The sequence below is a fragment of the Heteronotia binoei genome, chromosome 13, assembly GCF_032191835.1.
Source record: "Heteronotia binoei isolate CCM8104 ecotype False Entrance Well chromosome 13, APGP_CSIRO_Hbin_v1, whole genome shotgun sequence".
Taxonomy (NCBI): domain Eukaryota; kingdom Metazoa; phylum Chordata; class Lepidosauria; order Squamata; family Gekkonidae; genus Heteronotia; species Heteronotia binoei.
The window spans coordinates 76,852,213-76,871,674 of record NC_083235.1 but is presented as its reverse complement, the minus strand read 5'-3'; the positions used below and the strand labels follow the sequence as shown (position 1 = coordinate 76,871,674).

The 19,462-nt window shown below is 44.5% G+C and overlaps 1 protein-coding gene across 3 annotated transcripts in view; it reads left to right on the top strand.

Moving 5' to 3' along the window:
• The window catches only part of B3GNTL1 (UDP-GlcNAc:betaGal beta-1,3-N-acetylglucosaminyltransferase like 1), a 285,348-nt gene that overhangs the window by 72,072 nt on the left and 193,814 nt on the right, over window positions 1-19,462 (top strand). For 2 of the 3 annotated variants that reach the window (XM_060252291.1, XM_060252289.1), the window contains one exon: window positions 7,101-7,196. The exons of the other annotated variant lie outside the window; for it this stretch is intronic. In XM_060252291.1, the coding sequence (XP_060108274.1) occupies window positions 7,101-7,196 (96 nt within the window). The remainder of the gene's footprint in view (window positions 1-7,100; window positions 7,197-19,462) is intronic. 3 annotated transcript variants of the gene reach the window in all.

The following is a 19,462-nucleotide window of genomic DNA, read 5'->3' as shown; positions in this document are numbered from 1 at the left end:
AGCTGATGATCAACTGTATCAAAAGCAGCTGACAGGTCCAATAATAGCAGCACTGCTGAGCCGCCCCGATCCAGACGTCGTAGGAGGTCATCCATGAGAACGACCAGAACTGTCTCCGTCCCATGACCTGGTCGAAAGCCGGACTGGAATGGATCCAGTGCGGAAGTGTCCTGTAGCTGAATTGCCACCGCTCGCTCTATAACCTTACCCAAGAAGCGAAGGTTTGATACCAGCCGATAGTTCGCCAATATGGCCGGATCTGCAGATGGTTTTTTCAAGAGGGGACAGACCACAGCCTCTTTAAGGGGTGTGGGAAAGATCCCTTCTATCAGGGATCTATTGATGATACCTTGCAGTGGTTCACATAGCATTGCCTGGCTAGCTTTTATAAGCCAGGACGGGCACGGATCCAACCTACAAGTCGTAGGGCATACAGCTAAAAGGATCCTGTTGACTTCCTCCAGGCTGAGTAGACTGAAGGAATCCAGAACTGGACCAGAAGACGTGCTCGGTGCCCCAAGTTCTTTCACTGTATCAATTACGGTGGGAAGGTTGTGTCGGAGCGATGAGACTTTATCTGCGGAAAAACTCGCAAAAGCCTCACAGCCTATTTCTAATTCTCTAATATTTTGTTTACCATGCGGTAAAATTGTTAATGACCAAATTATACTAAACAATTGTGCTGGGCGCGAGGTCGCAGATGCAATCCGGGATGCAAAGTAAGTCGTCTTTGTGGCCTGGACTGCCATCTCATAGGTCCACATGAATGACCTATAAGATGTTCTCGTAGCTGTATGTCGCCATTGTCTCTCTAGTCATCTTAATCGCTGTTTCATTGATCGCAGCTCCAGTGTATACCATGGAGCGGATCGTGAATGAGGATGAAGAGGACATCGGGGAGCGATCTCGTTGATGGCTGTGGAGAGCTGGTTGTTCCAGTTCTCCACCAGTTTATCCAGCGAGTCATCAGAGGGCCAGGGATCCCGCATAGCCGCTTGAAGCCGCAAAGGTCCATCTGGCTACGTGGGCGAGCTATAACTTGCTCACCACCTAAACGGGGTAGAGGTGGCGTATTCACACAATCCCTCAGGGCTTAGTGGTCAGACCATGGCACCGCCTCGGCAGAAATCTTTACACAATCCATGAAGTAAAAGCAATCAGAGGCTCACCTGGACATTGTAAAGAACAGGTTGGTGGGTTCAAAGGCAAAAAAACCATCCCAGTTTGCTGGCAATTTGTTATATCTTAAGTGATATCTCCATGTTAGTCTTTAAAGTAGTATTTATTATGCTTGGTCACAAAAGTATAAAACACCTTGTTATGTATGTGGATTCAAGGGAAGACTTTGGGTGTTCCTGCCTGGCTCATTGGAACCATATGGACTGAACTTGGGGACTTAGAACATAAGAACATAAGAGAAGCCATGTTGGATCAGGCCAATGGCCCATCCAGTCCAACTCTCTGTGTCACACAGTGGCCAATATATGTGTGTGCGTGTGTGTATACACACACACACACACACACACAAACACACACACACTTGGGGAACAATGGGCTGCAGGATCGAAATCATTGCAGCTCTGGACCAATCACAAGCCCCCACCAGTTTCAGTGACTCAATAACGTGCTTGCATGGGAACCCAGAGATATATATAAGTTCGGCCCTCTTGGCTCAGCTCTCAGTCTTGTAGTGTGGCCATCTACTATGCTACTCTTAAAAAAGAGTACTCACTATACAATAGTGGCAATGAAGGTGGGATCCAGATGAGCGAGGCCCAGAGCCAACCGGCATCGCCGTGCACACTGAACTCCAGTGCCACCACGCAACTGGCACCACCGCCCGGCTCAACCATGGCCACCGTGTCTGGATCGTAAAACTCCATGTCGGAGTTTGACACAGCGCAGCCTGAGGCCTGGGTCAAAAGACTCAAGTACCACCTCGTGGCACAAAGGATCAAGGAGGACGAACCGGAGATCAAGAAGGCCATCTTGCTGAGCAACTGCGGCATCACCACCCTACAGCTCGCTGAGGGCCTGGTCGCACCAGAAATGCTCAAATCGTCATCCTTCGACCAGATCATCAAGGTGCCTACTGGCCATTTCATTCTGAAACCAACCCACCTCACCTGACAGCTGCAGTTCCTCGACAGGAACCAAGAACTGAGTGAGACTGTAGCGACCTACCTTGCCCGCCTGCGCAACATGGGGATGAAGGCAGAGTACAGCGCACAACTTGAAGATGCCCTGCTTGTGAAGTTTACTCACAGCTTGAGGGACACAAAGGCCCATCGTAAGATAGCAGCAGAAACTGGTGAAGGCTCTGCAGATAGCCACAGCCGCTAAGGATGTGAGCAAAGAGAAGGCCTGCCGCCCGAGTGCCAGCGCTCACCAGCTTCTACTGGCCGCAGAATCAGACGACTCCGATGGGGATGATGCCCTCAAGCTGCATCAGGCAGGTCAGCAAAAGCCATGGCCATGGGCGATGGAACCGATCACCCCCAAGACCCGTGCCAGCTGTGAGGAGCCACATGAAGAAGATGAAGAAGAAGATATTGGATTTATATCCCACCCTCCACTCCGAAGAGTCTCAGAGCGGCTCACAATCTCCTTTACCTTCCTCCCCCACAACAGACACCCTGTGAGGTGGGTGGGGCTGGAGAGGGCTCTCACAGCAGCTGCCCTTTAAAGGAGAGCCGTGGGTTTGGGGTTGCTGGCAAGCTGCTGCCTTCAAACAGTTTGCTGGCACACTTTGATGAGCGGCTGCTGATCATTTTAGCATGTGATGCTTCACCTTACGGGTTGGGCGCCGTGTTGTCCCATGTGTTACCGGATGGCTACGAGGTTCCGGTAGCATATTAATCTAGGCCCCCGGTACTGCAGTAGCGAGTCCTAACAGCGCTGTGTAAAACCCATCCCGGGATTGTGTGCATGTATGCACTGGCCCACAGCTATGTTTGGTGGCCAGGAATAGACGTTGCTATAGAGTCTGGGGTGGTCTGATGACAGCCATGCCAGGAGACCCATCCGGCTCTGCCCCAAGCCGCAGCCCAACAGTGGGAATCCACTTGCAACCCCTGGCCCTGCCTGCACCTCGACATCGCGGGCCCTTTCCAGGGACATATATAATTTCTTATTATGGACTCCTACTCTAAGTGGCTGGAGCGTCCACATCCTCCCAGGTGTTGTTAGGGGCTCTCCGCAGAGTTTTCGCCATACACTGCATCCCTGACATGCTGGTATCAGATAATGGGCCGAGTTTCAGGATTTCTGTTACTGAAACTTAATAAAACACATAAGGTCGGCCCCATTTCACCCAGCCACCAATGGCCAAGCGGAAAGGATGGTGTGGACTGTAAAGGAAATGCTCCGCTACATCATCCATGGGGAGTGGGAAGCCCACCTCATCGAGTGTCTCCTGGCACAACATTCCCCCTCAGTACCATCACTGGCCATAGCCTGGCTGAGCTTCTTATGGGCTGACAGCTGACAACCCTGCTAGACTGCATGCACCCTGACCGCACCCCAGACCTACAAGAAGTATCAGAGGTGGTCCGGGCTCCCCAGGATTTTGATACAGGGGACTTGGTGTTCAACAAAAACTTCAGGGGGGGGGCAGCATGGATACCACCACGCGCATTCAGGGTATTAGGTGCTGTCATGTATGAGGTCACCCCAGGGGGGCTTCATGATGGGGCAGCACGTTGACCAGTTACGGTCACGTGAGGCGCCGGGGGATGAAGGCAAAGGCGAGAGCACTGCAGAGCTGACGACAGCACAAGACACAACAGCCCACAAGCCAGCGGAAGCAGAGATACTGGCAGCCACAACCCTGCTGGCACCAGAGACCTCGGAGGAACCAGAACTGCCATTGGCACCAGAGACCTCTGGGGACCTGATCCAGCTGACTGAGATCCCAGTGGCGCTGGGCCCTCTGCTCGCCACACCTGAAGCTGCGACCGCTTCACTGCCCACTCCAGCGCTCAGGTGGTCAACACGAGAGCACTGCAAGCCTGTGTACCTAAAAGACTATGTCCACTAGGGACTTGTGAACCAAGGGGGGGAGGGAGTTATGTATGTGGACTCAAGGGAAGACTTGGGTGTTCCTGCCTGGCTCATTGGAGCCATACGGACTGAGCTTGGGTACTTGGGGAGCAGTGGGCTGCAGGATCCAAATCTCTGCAGCCCTGGACCAATCACAAGCCCCCACCAGTCTGAATGACCCAATAACGTGCTTGCACGTGAACTCAGAGATGTATATAAGTCTGGCCTTTTTGGCCAAGCTCTCAGTCTTGTAGTGTAGCCATCTACTATGCTACTCTTAATAAAGAGCATGTTATCGCTGATCCTGAGACTCATCAACGCGTAGAACGTGGAGGGATGGTGGCTCAGTGGTAGAGCATCTGCTTGGGAAGCAGAAGGTCCCAGGTTCAATCCCTGGCATCTCCAAAAAAGGGTCCAGGCAAATAGGTGTGAAAAACCTCAGCTTGAGACCCTGGAGAGCTGCTGCCCGTCTGAGAAGACAATACTGACTTTGATGGACCAAGGGTCTGATTCAGTATAAGGCAGCTTCATATGTTCAACGCACTATACAATACACCTCACAGTTGCAATCACTCCCACTCCCCACTCCTAACTTATATAAAATCAAAAGAAACATACACCACATAGAGGGGTGATTTTATAGAAAAGAAGTGTCGGAGCTTATTAGCACAACTCATTTGCATATGCCACACACCCCTGACATCACTGGAAGGTGTACTAAATCATATCAGCTCCGCATCTGCCTTAAATGCTTCTGGAATTATAACTGCCATAATAAAACCTGACTCCCTCATACTTTAAAAATTACTTTCTCCTATGTAGCCATGGTGGCATGATGAAGATTTCCATGTCTGCTTTATATGTTTTGATTATTTTCCCGGTTTTTTGTGGGAGAAAATAGAAAGGGTATCAAATCTTAGAGTTCAGCAAAATTCTCACAAACAAGGGGTTTGAACAATGGAGCCCAGAAGCAATTATGGGGGGGGGGGGGGTAAGAAAGAAAGCACAATAAAATTTAGAGGTTCTAGAGCTCCACTCTTGTGAACTCTTGCCCAAAATGAGGCCTGACCACATATATACAATCCTCTTAAAGAAGTATACTCCACAAACATACATGTGGATGTCCTGTTGCTGCTGTGTTCACACCTTCATCAAGAGCCACAAGAAGAACTCTCAAAGTGTAGAAGCTCCCTTAGCTTAACACATTAAGATCCTTGTGTTGCACTACAGATACCATACAAGTGTAAAGAGTTTTTTATATGACTAAATCTGGCAGTCTACAGCATGTCTTCGGGCATTCACAACTAATGACCCTCTCATGCATTGTACCTTGGCAGATGTTTGATAATTCTTCTGTTTTTTTCTGTCCTTGGCAGACATCAAAGACAAGAGGTTAATCATCCCTGACAAACCTCAGACATGGCTGATGGCCAGTGTTTAGCTGTTTGGGTCATAAATTGTTCAGCAGGCCTTATAGAAATGTAGTTATCTTTTTCTTTAGCTAAGATGCTTTGAAAATGAATGAGTCTTTGAAACCTAAAACCAAAGTTAAGAATTCATAAGGCACTAATCTTAATGTTAATTCCTGTAATATTTGCCAACTGCTCCAAAGCCACAACTTCCATGTCAGAGTCTGAGGCAGAGAAGCTACGGCAGTGTGAAATGTTAGTGACACTGCAGTTATCACAAGATCTCTTCTGTTTTCTTTGAATTATAATTAGTGGGAAAGTCCAAATGCACTTTAAGAGCCCCGTCTGGCAAAAGAGATCGGCAGACTGAGGAAATCATATTAGTTTGTATGCTTCTTTCAGCCCTTCTGATGTTGTTGGATTGTACTGCTGTCAGACTGTGTGATAGTTAAAGAGGAGGTGGTACATAGCCTTCTCACCAATGTCACATACTCCTCTGTGTGTGTGTATGTGTGTTAACCAGGTATTTATGTATTGGATTATTTATTTGTTTATGATATTTATAACCCTGAGGTAGCTGACACCATCATGTTTAAAAAGATACAACAATTTTTAAAAGCCCCAGTAATTTAATGTATGCATATCTGAGTGATGGGGAAGTGTCCTCTATTTTAAATCTGTTGAACTTGTTTAGGTCACTTCAGGACTGGATTTAAAGACCAAACTAGGTTCCAACTTGTGGCCACTGACACCTGCTTGGAAGATAACAGAGCCATTTTAAAGAAAACTGTGAGGACCTAATCTTTTCCCCTTTTAAAGTGCCGAAACAGTCGCATTTTTAAAAAATGGCTACATTTTCCTTTAAACTGGCATCACTAGCCACAAGTTGGATCTTACTGCCATGACATCTAGTTTGGATCTAAGACTGTGAAACATTTTGATTCAAGTAAGTCAGCCTTGGATACGACAGAAAGCACCCTACCCATAGCAGAGAAAAAGTCGACGGCCTTTCAAACTTATTTATTTTCCCATTCACAGGAGCGCCCATGAAATTAGCATTTTTTTGCTGATAGCCTTGCCAGATAAATGGTTTTAGTTTGGTAAAAGTGAAGCTGTAACTTAGGGGATATAACAAAAGTTAAATCCTATCTTGTTATGGGATTCAAAGCTCAGAGAGGTCTTGTTTGCTTCACAGAACTTCTGAAATGATTTTCCTCTGCTCGTTTTCATATGAGGCCAAATTGCAGATGGCCAGATGCTCTGATGTGCTTTTGGACTCTAAAAAACAGCAATGGGAATCCCAATTCAGATCGTGGCCATGATGCTGGAAAGATTATTAAAAACTTTTTTCCCCTCTGCCGTTTTCAAGTTGAAATTGTGTCCTCCTCTTGGAAAGCAGATATCCCTTGCCTCTCATTGTTCTCTACCAGGGCTAATTATAGCAGTTGTCTGTGTGTCAGTTGATAAAATGGTGTGTGTGGGAGGGGGAGTTAAGCTCCGCTTTGCCCAGTAGTGTGTTTCCAATTAGAACTGGGCCCTCGGTGACTGCTTTTAGGAACCAAATTAATCATGGATATTCTGTTTGTCCTCTCCATGTGGTTTGGTCCTAATATGTGATTTTTTAAAACGTATTTCTACCCTTACTTTCAGATTGTAGGTTGCCAAGTTAGGAGAGACCCCGCAGAGGCCACTGAGCGATATACTCATTGGATCAATAACCTAACGAATGAACAGCTCGTGACTCAGGTATTTGGTAACATCCATTGTTAATTTTAAGGCTACAGAATACTCACTTTCCTTGACATTCTCTGATCCTTGCACTTTAAATAACCTCTTACTGCATGTGATAGCTTAGAACTGTAAATAGTTTTGAGTCAGGGTGCTGAGGCATGCTTTTAGGGATGTGGGCTGTCTGTTGAATGTAGATGACAGTTTTGGCTCTTTTCTGTACACACTGTTGAAATTGTAGCTCTCAAACAATGTAAAAACCAAATGTTATTAGAACTTCCAAAATGATTGAATATGGCATTTGTTTATGATCAAGGGAAGATATAACTACGTTATAGTTTCTGTAATATTTTGGTGCACATGATTGATTGCTGTTGGCCTTAATTGATCAGATGGATTTGATTTTGGGACAGAGATGGTCTTGGTGAGCCTGACTGATGATGGTCACTGGGAGAATAATGAGAGAGTGTGTGCCTGTGGATTCTTCTGAATGTCTCTGCAATGTTAAATACCTTTATCAATGGTATCCTTCTGGAGTGGTTGGTTAAGTTGGTAGTGGGGGGTATTGTGTTCAGGTAATCCCTCTCTTACTCAACTGGCTGATTCCAGAAGTTTGTTCTGAGGGATTGCTGCTTCGCCCCATGGTATTTATACTATTAGGTTTTGTACTGTATAATCTCAAGTCTAATTTCCTCACTACTATGATGCTATTTGCATATTTCAAAACTGCAGAGTGATAAACCTAATGTAGAAATCCATGAAGTACCTTCAAAATATTTTACAGGGGATCATTTGAAGGAGCTATGGATCAAAGCATTTCATATATTTATAGTGGATAATGCAGTCAAGAAAGTCCATTGTGTAATACACAAGTTTGTGTGAGAAATGCACAAACACTGCTGAACACCATTGTGAAGCCAAATTTAGTGTGGTATGAGTTTGCTAGTAGAGACAGAACAAAGATTTAAGAATGGTGATCAGTGGAATGTTCTATTTTGCTGCTTTGTTGAATTAAAAGATCCTCCCAAATGATCCATTGGATGATTTCCAACAGTCTTCATACTTTCGGAAGTGAGAGTGAGGAGGAAAGAATCACATTTAAGGGCATTCATCTCATAATGGAATATGAGATGATCTTGTAAATTGATAGAAATTAGGCTTACTGTGAAGGAGAACTGGAAACTAACTGAAACACTTCCAAAGCTAACTACTTTTAGGCCTTAGGAAATTCTTTGCATATAACTGAAGTGCACAAGGCTGGTTTTATTGGTGTTAGAGTAGATGTAGTTAACCGAGTTTCCCAGGGTATTCTGGATTCTTTTGCCGTTGATAGTTGCCCTGTTCATCTGCTACAGGAATGGAAAGTTGATTCTCGATATTGAACCATGTATTCACCTTATTTGTTGAGTAAGATAAGCTAAGTCTATTGAAACAGTAACATTTTCAGCAACATCTGGTTTAACAGTTCTTATTTCCTTCATTTTTGAGACAGAATACTTGACTATTGTCATTTTACATGTAGGGCACTGAATTCTGATGGCGCTGATTTGCCTTCCATCCTTTCGAAGTCTGTAAAATGAGTCCCCAGCTTGCTGGGGGGAAAGTGTAGCTGACTGGGGAAGGCAATGGCAAACCACCCCGTAAAAAGTCTGCAATGAAAACATCGTGATGTGATGTCACCCCAGAGTCAGAAACGAAATGACTGGTGCTTGCGCAGGGGGCTACCTTTACCTTTTACTCTCTAGTCCAAGTGTTTCAATTTCTATTTTTCTTTTAAAGTGCTAAAAACAAAACTGCAGACTTACTATTGATGTTCAATGGCGAATTTACAGGCTCAAGAGGGAGATCTATTATAAATCAACTCCAAAAATGCTGTTCTAAATTTGAAAAACAAATCATCAATCAATAGCTTCTGGAGAAGAACCGCTGTCACATTTCTGAATGTTAATCTGAAGCAGAAGTATTAATTATTCATAAACACAAAAAGGGATTGGAAACTTTAGTGGTTAGAAATAGTCTCTGTGGCCCTTCAGAATCAGTTTTCTAGTAAGGACATTAAATACCACATAGTGAGCACCCTTTGTTCTAGGACAGAATTTGACTTTTGTAAAGTATGCTGTAGAATGGTTGCAACTTGGCTCATCAAATTTTAGTTCCTCTAAAAACACAGCTCATGTTTGAAGTAGCATTATCATAAGCAAAGAAAGGTGGAGCTGGTACGGGTTCTGTGGTTAGCAGAATGTTAGCCAGGACCTAGCCCAAGCGGAAATGTGAGTGGTTGTGAGGCATCGGGCACATGAAGGAGGAGGAAGTGGTATGCATCAGGCTGCTAAGGAGCTGCTTTTCCTCTGCCGTCTCTGTGGATGAACTGGCTTCTCTGATGTGGCTGAATGTAACCCCTTTAACATCACATATCTTGGAAAGAAGCATTTTTGTATGCATTCTTTAAATACCTTATTGCAGTGAAATGCTTAAGACCTATACTGTGAAATGAGATGTCATTTATGTGTTGCTGCTGCTGTAAAAAGGGCTAATTACTGAAATAGAAACTCTGCAAAATGGTGTGGGTTTTCAGAGGGGATTTTTTCTTCAATTTTCCATGCTAGATCATTTTTACATCACAATTATAATCTGCACCTGTTTTTAGAAGGAAAGTATGCTTATAAAGATACTTTCATGACCTGTGAAAGATTTCATTTTTGAAATTCCATTAGTCCCTATAACATATTCCAGGGGTGGCCGATGGTAGCTCTGCAGATGTTTTTTACCTACAACTCCCATCATCCCCAGCCATTGGCCATGCTGGCTGGAGCTGATGGGAGTTGTAGGCAAAAAACATCTGGAGAGCTACCATTGGCCACCCCTGACATATTCAATTCCTACAAGTTCTAACTGTTAAAATGTCGAATTAGGAAAGGCTGTCTTCATGGCTGTATTCAAAGAGAAATACAGGAGGGATGAATGTTAGTTACGTTGCTTTCTTTTGAACCTTCAGTTGCCCAGAGTGAGACCATGTGGCACCGTGAATGTGGTACAGTGAAAATATTATTAAAAATTAATGTGTAATTTTATTTGAAAGATCACATACTTTCGCCTGTTCTGCTCATGCCTGAATTGCAAAAGAGTGGTCAATGCATTCCACAAGTTAAAAAATATAGACAGAACATAGAACCCAAGATCTGTGACATTTAGAAATGGCTGCATCCCAGGCCAGCCCAGTCTTGTCAGATCTTGAAAGCTAAGCAGGGTTGGGCCGGGTCAGTGTTTGGAAGGGAGACTAGTCCGCCAAGGAGTACCATGGTTGTGGCATGGAGGCAGGCAATGGTAAACCACCTCTGAACATCCCTTTTTCTTGAAAACCCTACAAGGTTGCTGATTTTTCAGTTTGGCCAAGTCTGCAGTGTCTTCATGTTCTTTTATTCTTTTCTGGATGCTCCGCTGTGTGGTCCCGATGTAAACTTGTCCATAACTGCAGGGTATGCAGTATACTCCTGCAGAAGTGAGGGGTTCTCTTTTGTCTTTTGCTGATCTTAGCCTCTGATGTACTTTTCTGGTGGGTCTGAACACTGTTTGTAGGTTATGTTTCTTCATACGTTTTCCCATCTGGTCAGTGATTCCTTTGATACATGGCTGAACATAGCCTAACTCAAACAGGACATATATCTTATTCCAAGACACTGTAATTCTGGACAGCACATTCAATTACCATGTTAGATTACACAGAGAAGCCATTGAAATCCATAAACATGATTTCAACAGGAAGGAAGGAAGTTTAAAAATTAATAGGGCATGGCTTCCAGTCCTGAAAAACACAAAATGCCCTACAGTTTACAACAGCACTATAGATAAGATTAGAAATTCTATAGCCAATCCATACACAAGAACCCCCTCAGGTAAGCTCCTCTATTAGCATGTCACAGCCCAGGAGGCTCTCACAAGATAATGACTCAGCCCTACCCCACCTGCCTACCAGCTTCTTCTCAATTTGACCCAGAGAGAACTCCAGTTTTCTGGGTTACACCTCTGAGGATGTGAGTCACAGTTGCTGGTGAAACGTCAGGTCTCATAATGCCAAGACCATGGCCACACAGCCTAGAAAATCTACAAGAACCATTGTAATAGTACCCACAAATAAGGACATGAGACACCAGTATTCAGGTTGGCTAGTTTATTAATGGCTAATCTACATGAGTTAAACATCCCTGGATTAGTGGGAGCTGGTGCTAACGAGCAGCCTACCATGGCTATCAGTTTTGAGCAAACCCACCCTGGTTTCAAATTTAGTCAATGTTACTGGCAGCTTCATTCATCCTCACCTGCACATAAAACAGAGCCAAGAACTGTTAAGCCTCTGTTGTTTGGTATCATCCTGAAGGAATCTAGACCCAATTTTAAGTTCGTTTTTGGAGGTCCAGTATATAGCAGTAAGAATGTTCCTCTCTCTATGTCCTGCTTGAGCAACTAAGGGCCTGGTTGATACCGCTCAGTCATTGAGGGCATTCTCTCCCTATCTCATCAGCCACTTGAGCCAATGATGAGCTGTTTTGGAACAATCCCCCCATCCTTGGCTCAGGGCACTTGCTAGTTATCCCTATTTATAGTATAGCAACTTGCAGTCTTCCTGCCAGGACTAGTTGTGGGTGGCCTAACTGGCCAAAAGATCAGGCCTAATTAGAGAATACTATCACTCCACAGAAAACTGTGGCGCAGAGAAAAAGAATCCTGAACAGTCCCTCAAAAGGTGATCAGCTGATCACACAACATCCATAGGGAGGGTGGGCGGGCCAACTCTGCAGCAAAAGACTGCTGAGGAGAGCAGGGCAGAGCCAATAGATGCTCCAGTGCCTATATGACTGGCTTTTCCACACAAGGCAGCAAATGGCTCATCAAGAGCCAGTAGTGCTCTTGTGTTTTATTTAAAACTGGAATTGCTACAAAATGTGTGAATTACATAGTAGCACTATTTTAGGTTTTTCTTTGCAACAAGAATTACAAAAAACTTTTAAAATTGAAAGCACAAATATTCAAAATCCTGTTAAAGCTTTCAGATATTAAGCAATACTGTATCTAGATTAGAAACACTGTCCCAGGATTCTCTTTCTTGAGCCACTGGGTGTTGAGACTCTTGATCAATGCTTCCCAATCCAAGAAAGATTAATAGTTTTCTCATTATCCTATAACCCTCGCCATATTGGGGGCAACTTCCCTGCCTTCCCTTTGGCTGAGCTGGAGCCTCACCCTCCAGTCCCAGGACAGATTGGACCACTGGGGAAGCTGATAGACAGTGGCTGTTGCTAGGCAACCAAGTTTGGTTCTGTCAGTAAAAGGCAGGGGGAGGAAACCTTTTCCAGACCTATTTTGCCCCTTGAGGCAGAACTTATGGGGGCCAGTCCTGACTCTAGGGTTGTCAGATGCAGGTTGGGAAATTCCTGGAGATTTTGTGGTGGAATCTACAGAAGCCAAAGTTTGGGGAGCAGAGAGACCTGAGCTGAATATAATGTGATAGAGTCCACCTTCCAAAGGAGGTAGGTTGATGGTTGTCTGAGAAGGAGATAGGGTTGCCAACTCCACATTGGAAAATTCCTGGAAATTTGAGGGGTGGAGCCTGGAAAGGTTGGGGTTTGAGGAGGAGTGGAACCTCAAACAGGTACAATGCCATAGACTCCATCCTCCAAACCAGCCATTTCCTCCTGGGGAACCATTGTTGCCAATCCCCAGGTGAGGGCTGGAGATAACTCAGAATTACAACTACTCTCCAGATGGCAGAGATCAGTTCTCCCACTTTGGGTTTCCACTGTGGAGAAAGACTGTACTTTTCCTTGGTACAGCGGCAGGGAGGGAGGAGGAGGAGATGGAAAGCTGAAGTCAGATCAGTTTCCCTACAGAAAACGGCTGCATTGAAGCACATACTTTATGGTATACCATTACACAACCATGCCAGGCCAAAAAACGCAGATCACACCACAAGCTCATGCTGATGCTAAATGCCACAAGGTTGAGTATGACAGGAAAAGGCGGCAACAATGCACTGAAAAAATACTGAGTTTCAGCATCTGTGTGACCGTCATCTTGCCGCCCTTTAATCACCACAATTATTCTTCCTTATCTCCATTTTGGGCTGTTTCAGGGCTTTGAACCACCACAGACACAGGGACACACGCACACACAGACATGGGGGGGGGGGCTGGCATGTTTCAGCTGCAGAGTGGGTGGGAAGACAGCAAGGGGGGCTAAGTGAAGGCCAAGGGTTGGGGTGGGTGAGAAGATAGCAAGGTGGGAGGTGAGTAAGACCATGGGTTGGGGGATGGGTGGGAAGACAGCAAGGGTTGGGGGCAAGTGATTGTCGTGGGTGGGGTGAGTAGTCGAGTGTGAAAGGTGCAGGGGTAGTTGAGAGGAAGAGATGCTTGGGGGGTGGGAAGACACCAAGAGTGGGGAGAGTGTATGCCTTCACTTGGGTGGGTGGGAAGACAGCAAAGGTGGAGTGGGCGCTCGCCCAGAGCCTTTTTCTAGAACCTATTGTATTTTTCTTCACAATGGGCCTTATTCCTAGTGTTCTATATTTAACTTGATGGACCATGATGGACACTTATTCACCAAACTTAGTCTCACAACATTGTTAATTATGCTGTGGAGGTATCATGGAAATACTGTGGAGAAATATACTTGTTTTGGAAGCAACTGAGGACAGCCTGTTTTATCTTGTATTTGCTGTTCTAAGAAGCCAACTTTGTGGGATTTGCAGGTTAGCAGCTTGGAAATTCTGACAAGTTCTCTATCAAGTAGCCGTGTGCAAAAAAACAAACACCCCCCCCCCCACCACCACCTCAGCATTTTCCAGGTCCAGGTATATTGAACCTGAAAAATATTGGTATTTCCTGATATTCACAAATCCCAATACTGGTTTGGTATTCGGATTTGGAAAATGTTCAAGAAACCTGAATTTTTCCAGCTCCATTATACCCTATTGGGACCATTATCATCAATGGTTCCCATAGAGTATAATGGAGAATTGATCTGGAGGTATCTGGAGCTCTGGGAGGGTGAGTTTTTTTAGGTAGACCCCCCCCCCCCCCCCCCCCGTAAGTCTCACAGATTGTACTGGGGATCTAATTCTATGGACTCCCAAAGAAGGTGCCCCCTTCCTCCTTTGAAACCAAAGGGGGGAGGGAAGCATTTAAAGCTCAGAGCTGCAACAGTGCATTAACTGGGGTGGTATGGAGCTATCAGCTCCTGCCACCCCAGCAGATCCTGGGCTAGTTCCTCTTGCAACTTTGTTTTAAACTGAGCTGCAGGAGGAGGTAGACAGCCCCAGCTGAGGTGGTGTAGAGTTGTGAGCCCTGCACTGCCTCAGCTGATCCTGTCTCCTCCTGCCCTGGCCGATCATTGGCTGACTCCTCTTGCAACTTGGTTAGCTTCTGCCACCCCGGCCAATCCTGGGCTGACTCCTCTTGCAGCTTGGTTTAAAAGCTGAGCTTCAAGAGGAGCCAGCCAGCCCCAACTGAGGTGGTGTGGAGCTCTCAACTCCCACAGTCCCAGCTGATTCTCTCTTGTAGCTCCAGGCTGCAAGAGAGGATTAGCTGGGGTGGCCCAGCACTGACAGCTCCGCACTGCCTCATCTGGGGCTGACTCACAGTGTAGCTGATAAAAGCCAGAGCGGGGAGAGGCATTTTTCAGGGGGTTTTTCAGTTTGGTTTATGCTGAACACCCCCCCCCCCCACTAGCAAGGCCATCTGGAAAACAACTACAAAGGAGTTGGCATTGTTGCCATCTATATCCAGACCATTCTTTTCGTTTTTAAATTTTAAACTTTAATATTTTATTGAAATATAATTCACCTTACATACATCATTCATATATAGTTATGACAATATGACTGGGTGAAAAACAACTAAACATCAATGTTGTACACATACACACACACACACACACATATATATAATAAACAAATACAGATATATACTCCAATATATATTTCAAACAAATATAATAATTGACAATACCAGGGAGATAAATTATGAATTAGAGAGATAATCTTATGTCTATGGTAGGTTAGTAAGGGAAACTGAAGGGAAGAAAAGAAAGAATTTTTTTAAAAAATAATAAGATATCTTTATAGACCTTATTTTTTGAGATACAGTTAATATTTAGTGGATCATTATCCAGCTTGTCTAGGGCTGGGAGGCAAGTAGCGATATAATTAGTATATGCTTGATAAGGATCAGATTGATCTAGGCCAGCGTGGATCTTGTCCATGACAAAGTGTTCCCAGACTTTAAGAAGCCAAAAACCAAGAGATAAATTGTTCAAATTTTTCAAAGATTGAGCAATAACTGTCTTAGCAGCCATTAAAAGTTTAGTTAAAAGGGATTTTTTAAAGAGTCTGTTTGCATGCCAGACCAATTGTTAAGTAGTACGACATCAGGATTGTCAAGAATTATAATGTCAGTTAACTTTGTAAGGTGAGCACGTATTCTTATAATTTATTTTCTACTGCTTACCTGGTGCTTGCCAGCTTGAGTTCCCTCTTTGGACAGCTTCTTTGGTCTTAGTTATTAAGTGATTACTAAGTGCTAGACATGAATTTCAAGGCCAAAGACTTCACGTGGGTAATGATGGAATCCATGGCTTTTTTTGTAAAAAGAAAAGAAAAAAGCCCAGCAGGAACTCATTAGTATGCGAGGCCACACCTCTGACATCACCATCATTTGCATGCTAGGCCACGCCTCTGACATCAGCAGAAGTATGGTCATCTAGCCACATCCACCTCTAAGATGAGTTAGTGTGAGCTAGCTCACAGTTTTTTAGCTCACAATTTGTGGAAATTTTCACAGTTTTTTAGCTTCCGGCTCACACATTTTTGTCTTAACTTGGAAAAATGGCCCCAGGGCACACTAATTTATTCAGTAGCTCAGAACTTTAATGCCAGTAGCTCACAAAATTGAATTCTAGCTCACAGGACTACACAGCTTAGAGGGAGTATTGCTTGGGAGGTCCTCCCATCTAAATACTAACCAGGGCCAACGTACAGGAGCACGTGAAGCTGCCTTATACTGGTCCATCAAGGTCAGTATTGTCTACTCAGACTGGCAGCAGCTCTCCAGGGTCTCTGGTAAAGGTCTTTCATATCACCTCCTACCTCATCCTTTTAATTGGCTATTGAACCTAGGACTTTCTGCATACCAAGAGGATGCTCTACCACTGAGCCACAAACAGGATAGTCTGGGCTATGAAGGCCATGGCTTTTACAGTCATAAGGGCTAAAGAACTGCTTTTTGAATGAAAGTGGGAGATTCTTAGGAAACAGAATTCTTCAGTATTTCCATGTTCCTCTAGAACTGTGCCATATAAACATACACATCTACACAGTCCTCCCAAAAGTTAACAAGTTATTCCAGGAGATTTCAGTGCAATCCACTGAGATAATTTCTCCATATTCTCATTGTGTCTATAATTCACATTTTAGGATAGTTTCAGAGGGTAGCTGTATTGATCTGCAGGAGAACAGCTGGACTCAAGTCCATTGGCATCTTAGAGACCAACAATATTTTTGAGGTATAAACCTCCCAGCTTTGATTCACAAAGCTTATACCCCAAAAATCTTGTTGGTCTCTAAGGTGCTACTGGACATGAATCTAACCTTCCTAGAAACAATCACAACTGAGTAGAGTTCAACAAAATTCTGAATAGATCTGTTTAGGATTGCACTGTTCCTTACTTGCAGCGGATGCTGGCACCCCGGCAATTCATTTGTGGCCATGTTTCTTTTTTGACAGCAGGGCTTTTTTTTGTAGACAGCAGTAACTTATTAGCATAATAGGTCACACCCCTGACATCATGAATTCATTAGTATATTAGGCCACACCCCCTGGTATCACCAGCCACGAACACCTAACAATTTGTAGAAATTTTTGACAATGTTCCTTTTACTGAACACAGTTTGCTCTGTGAAAAACACAAAGAAGACTTCACAAGTCTTAGCCACATCTGATCACAGTGCATCCAATGAATCAACACATTTCCAGGCCACGGTCATTCATCTGGCTACAAGGTTGGGGTATATGAAGGTAGCTGATGGATATGCTCTCTCAACTGTCTTCCTTGTCGCATACATATTAAGAAGATGAGCCTGCCTATACACACACACACACACACACACACTGTGGCTAACAGCCACTGATGGACCTCTGCTCCATATTTTTATCTAACCCCCTCTTGAAGCTGCCTATGCTTGTAGCCGCCACCACATTCTGTGGCAGTGAATTCCACATGTTAATCACCCTTTGGGTGAAGAAGTACCTCCTTTTATCCGTTTTAACCTGTCTGCTCAGCAATTTCATCGAATGCCCACAAATTCTTCTATTGTGAGAAAGGGAGAAAAGTACTTCTTTCTCTACCGTCTCCATCCCATGAATAATCTTGTAAACCTCTATCATGTCACCCCGCAGTCGACGTTTCTCCAAGCTAAAGAGCCCCAAGCGTTTTAACCTTTCTTCATAGGGAAAGTGCTCCAGCCCTTTAATCATTCTAGTTGCCCTTTTCTGCCCTTTTTCCAATGCTATAATATCCCTTTTGAGGTGCGGTGACCACAATTGTATACAGTATTCCAAATGAGACCGCACCATCGATTTATACAGGGGCATTGTGATACTGGCTGATTTGTTTTCAATTCCCTTCCCAGTAATTCCCAGCATGGCGTTGGCCTTTTTATTGCAATCACACACTGTATTGACATTTTCAGTGAGTTATCTACTACGACCTCAAGATCTCTCTCTTGGTCAGTCTCTGCCAGTTCACACCCCATCAACTTGTATTTGCAGCTGGGATTCTTGGCCCCAATATGCATTACTTTGCACTTGGCCACATTGAACCTCACCTGCCATGTTGACGCCCACTCACCCAGGCTCAACGGATCCCTTTGGAGTGCCTCACAATCCTCTCTGGTTCTCACCACCCTGAACAGTTTAGTGTCATCTGCAAACTTGGCCACTTCACTGCTCACTCCCAACTCCAAATCATTTATGAACAAGTAAAAGTGCATGGGACCCAGTACTGAGCCCTGCAGCACCCCACTGCTTACCGTCCTCCATTGCGAAGACTGCCCATTTATACTCACTCTCTGCTTCCTATTAATTAGCCAGTTTTTGATCCACAAGAGGACCTGTTCTTTTACTCCATGACTCTCAAGCTTACTCAGGAGCCTTTGATGAGGAACTTTATCAAAAGCTTTCTGGAAGTCAAGGTAAACAACATCTATCAGGTCTCCTTTGTCCACATGTTTGTTCACCCCCTCAAGGAAATGTAACAGGTTAGTGAGGCAAGATATTCCCTTACAGAAACCATGTTGAGTCTTCCTCAATAACTTGTGTTCATCAATGTGCCTACTCATTCTGTCCTTGATAATGGTTTCTACCAACTTTCCCGGTATTGAAGTCAGACTGACTGGCCTGTAATTTCCCGGATATCCTCTGGAACCCTTTTTAAAGATGGGGGTGACATTTGCTACCTTCCAGTCCTCAGGAATGGAGGCAGATTTCGATGAAAGATTACATATTTTTGTCAGGAGATCCACAACTTCAACTTTGAATTCTTTCAGAACTCTTGGATGTATGCAATCCGGACCTGGTATTAGTTTTTAATTCGTCTATCAGTTGTAGGACCTCCTCTCTTGTCACCTCAGTCTGATTCAGGTCTTTCAACACCCCTTCCAAAATATGTGGTTCTGGAGCAGGCAAACACTTCTCGTCTTCCACAGTGAAGACGGAGGCAAAAAATGCATTCAGCTTCTCAGCCATTTCCCTATCCTCCTTCAGTAATCCTTTGACCCCTTGGTCATCCAAGGGCCCCACTGCCTCCCTGGCTGGTTTCCTGCTTCTAATATATTTGAAGAAATTTTTATTGTTGGTCTTTATGTTTTTTGCAATATGCTCCTCATAGTCCCTTTTTGCCTGCCGGATCACAGTCTTGCATTTGTTTTGCCACAGCCTTTGTTCCCGTTTATTAATCTCACTTGGACTAGCTTTCCACTGCTTAAAGGAGTCCTTCTTATCTTTTACAGTTTCCATTACTTTGTTTGTTAACCATGCAGACCTTTTCTTCTACCTGCTTGTGCTTTTCCTTACTTGTGGTATATATTTTATCTGAGCTTCTAGGACTGTAGTTTTGAATAGCCTCCAAGCTTCCCCAAGGGTTTTGACTGTATTTATCTTTCCTTTCAGTTTCCTCTTCATATGCCTCCTCATCTCAGAGAATTTAAACCTTTTTGAAGTTAAACGTGGTTGTGCTGG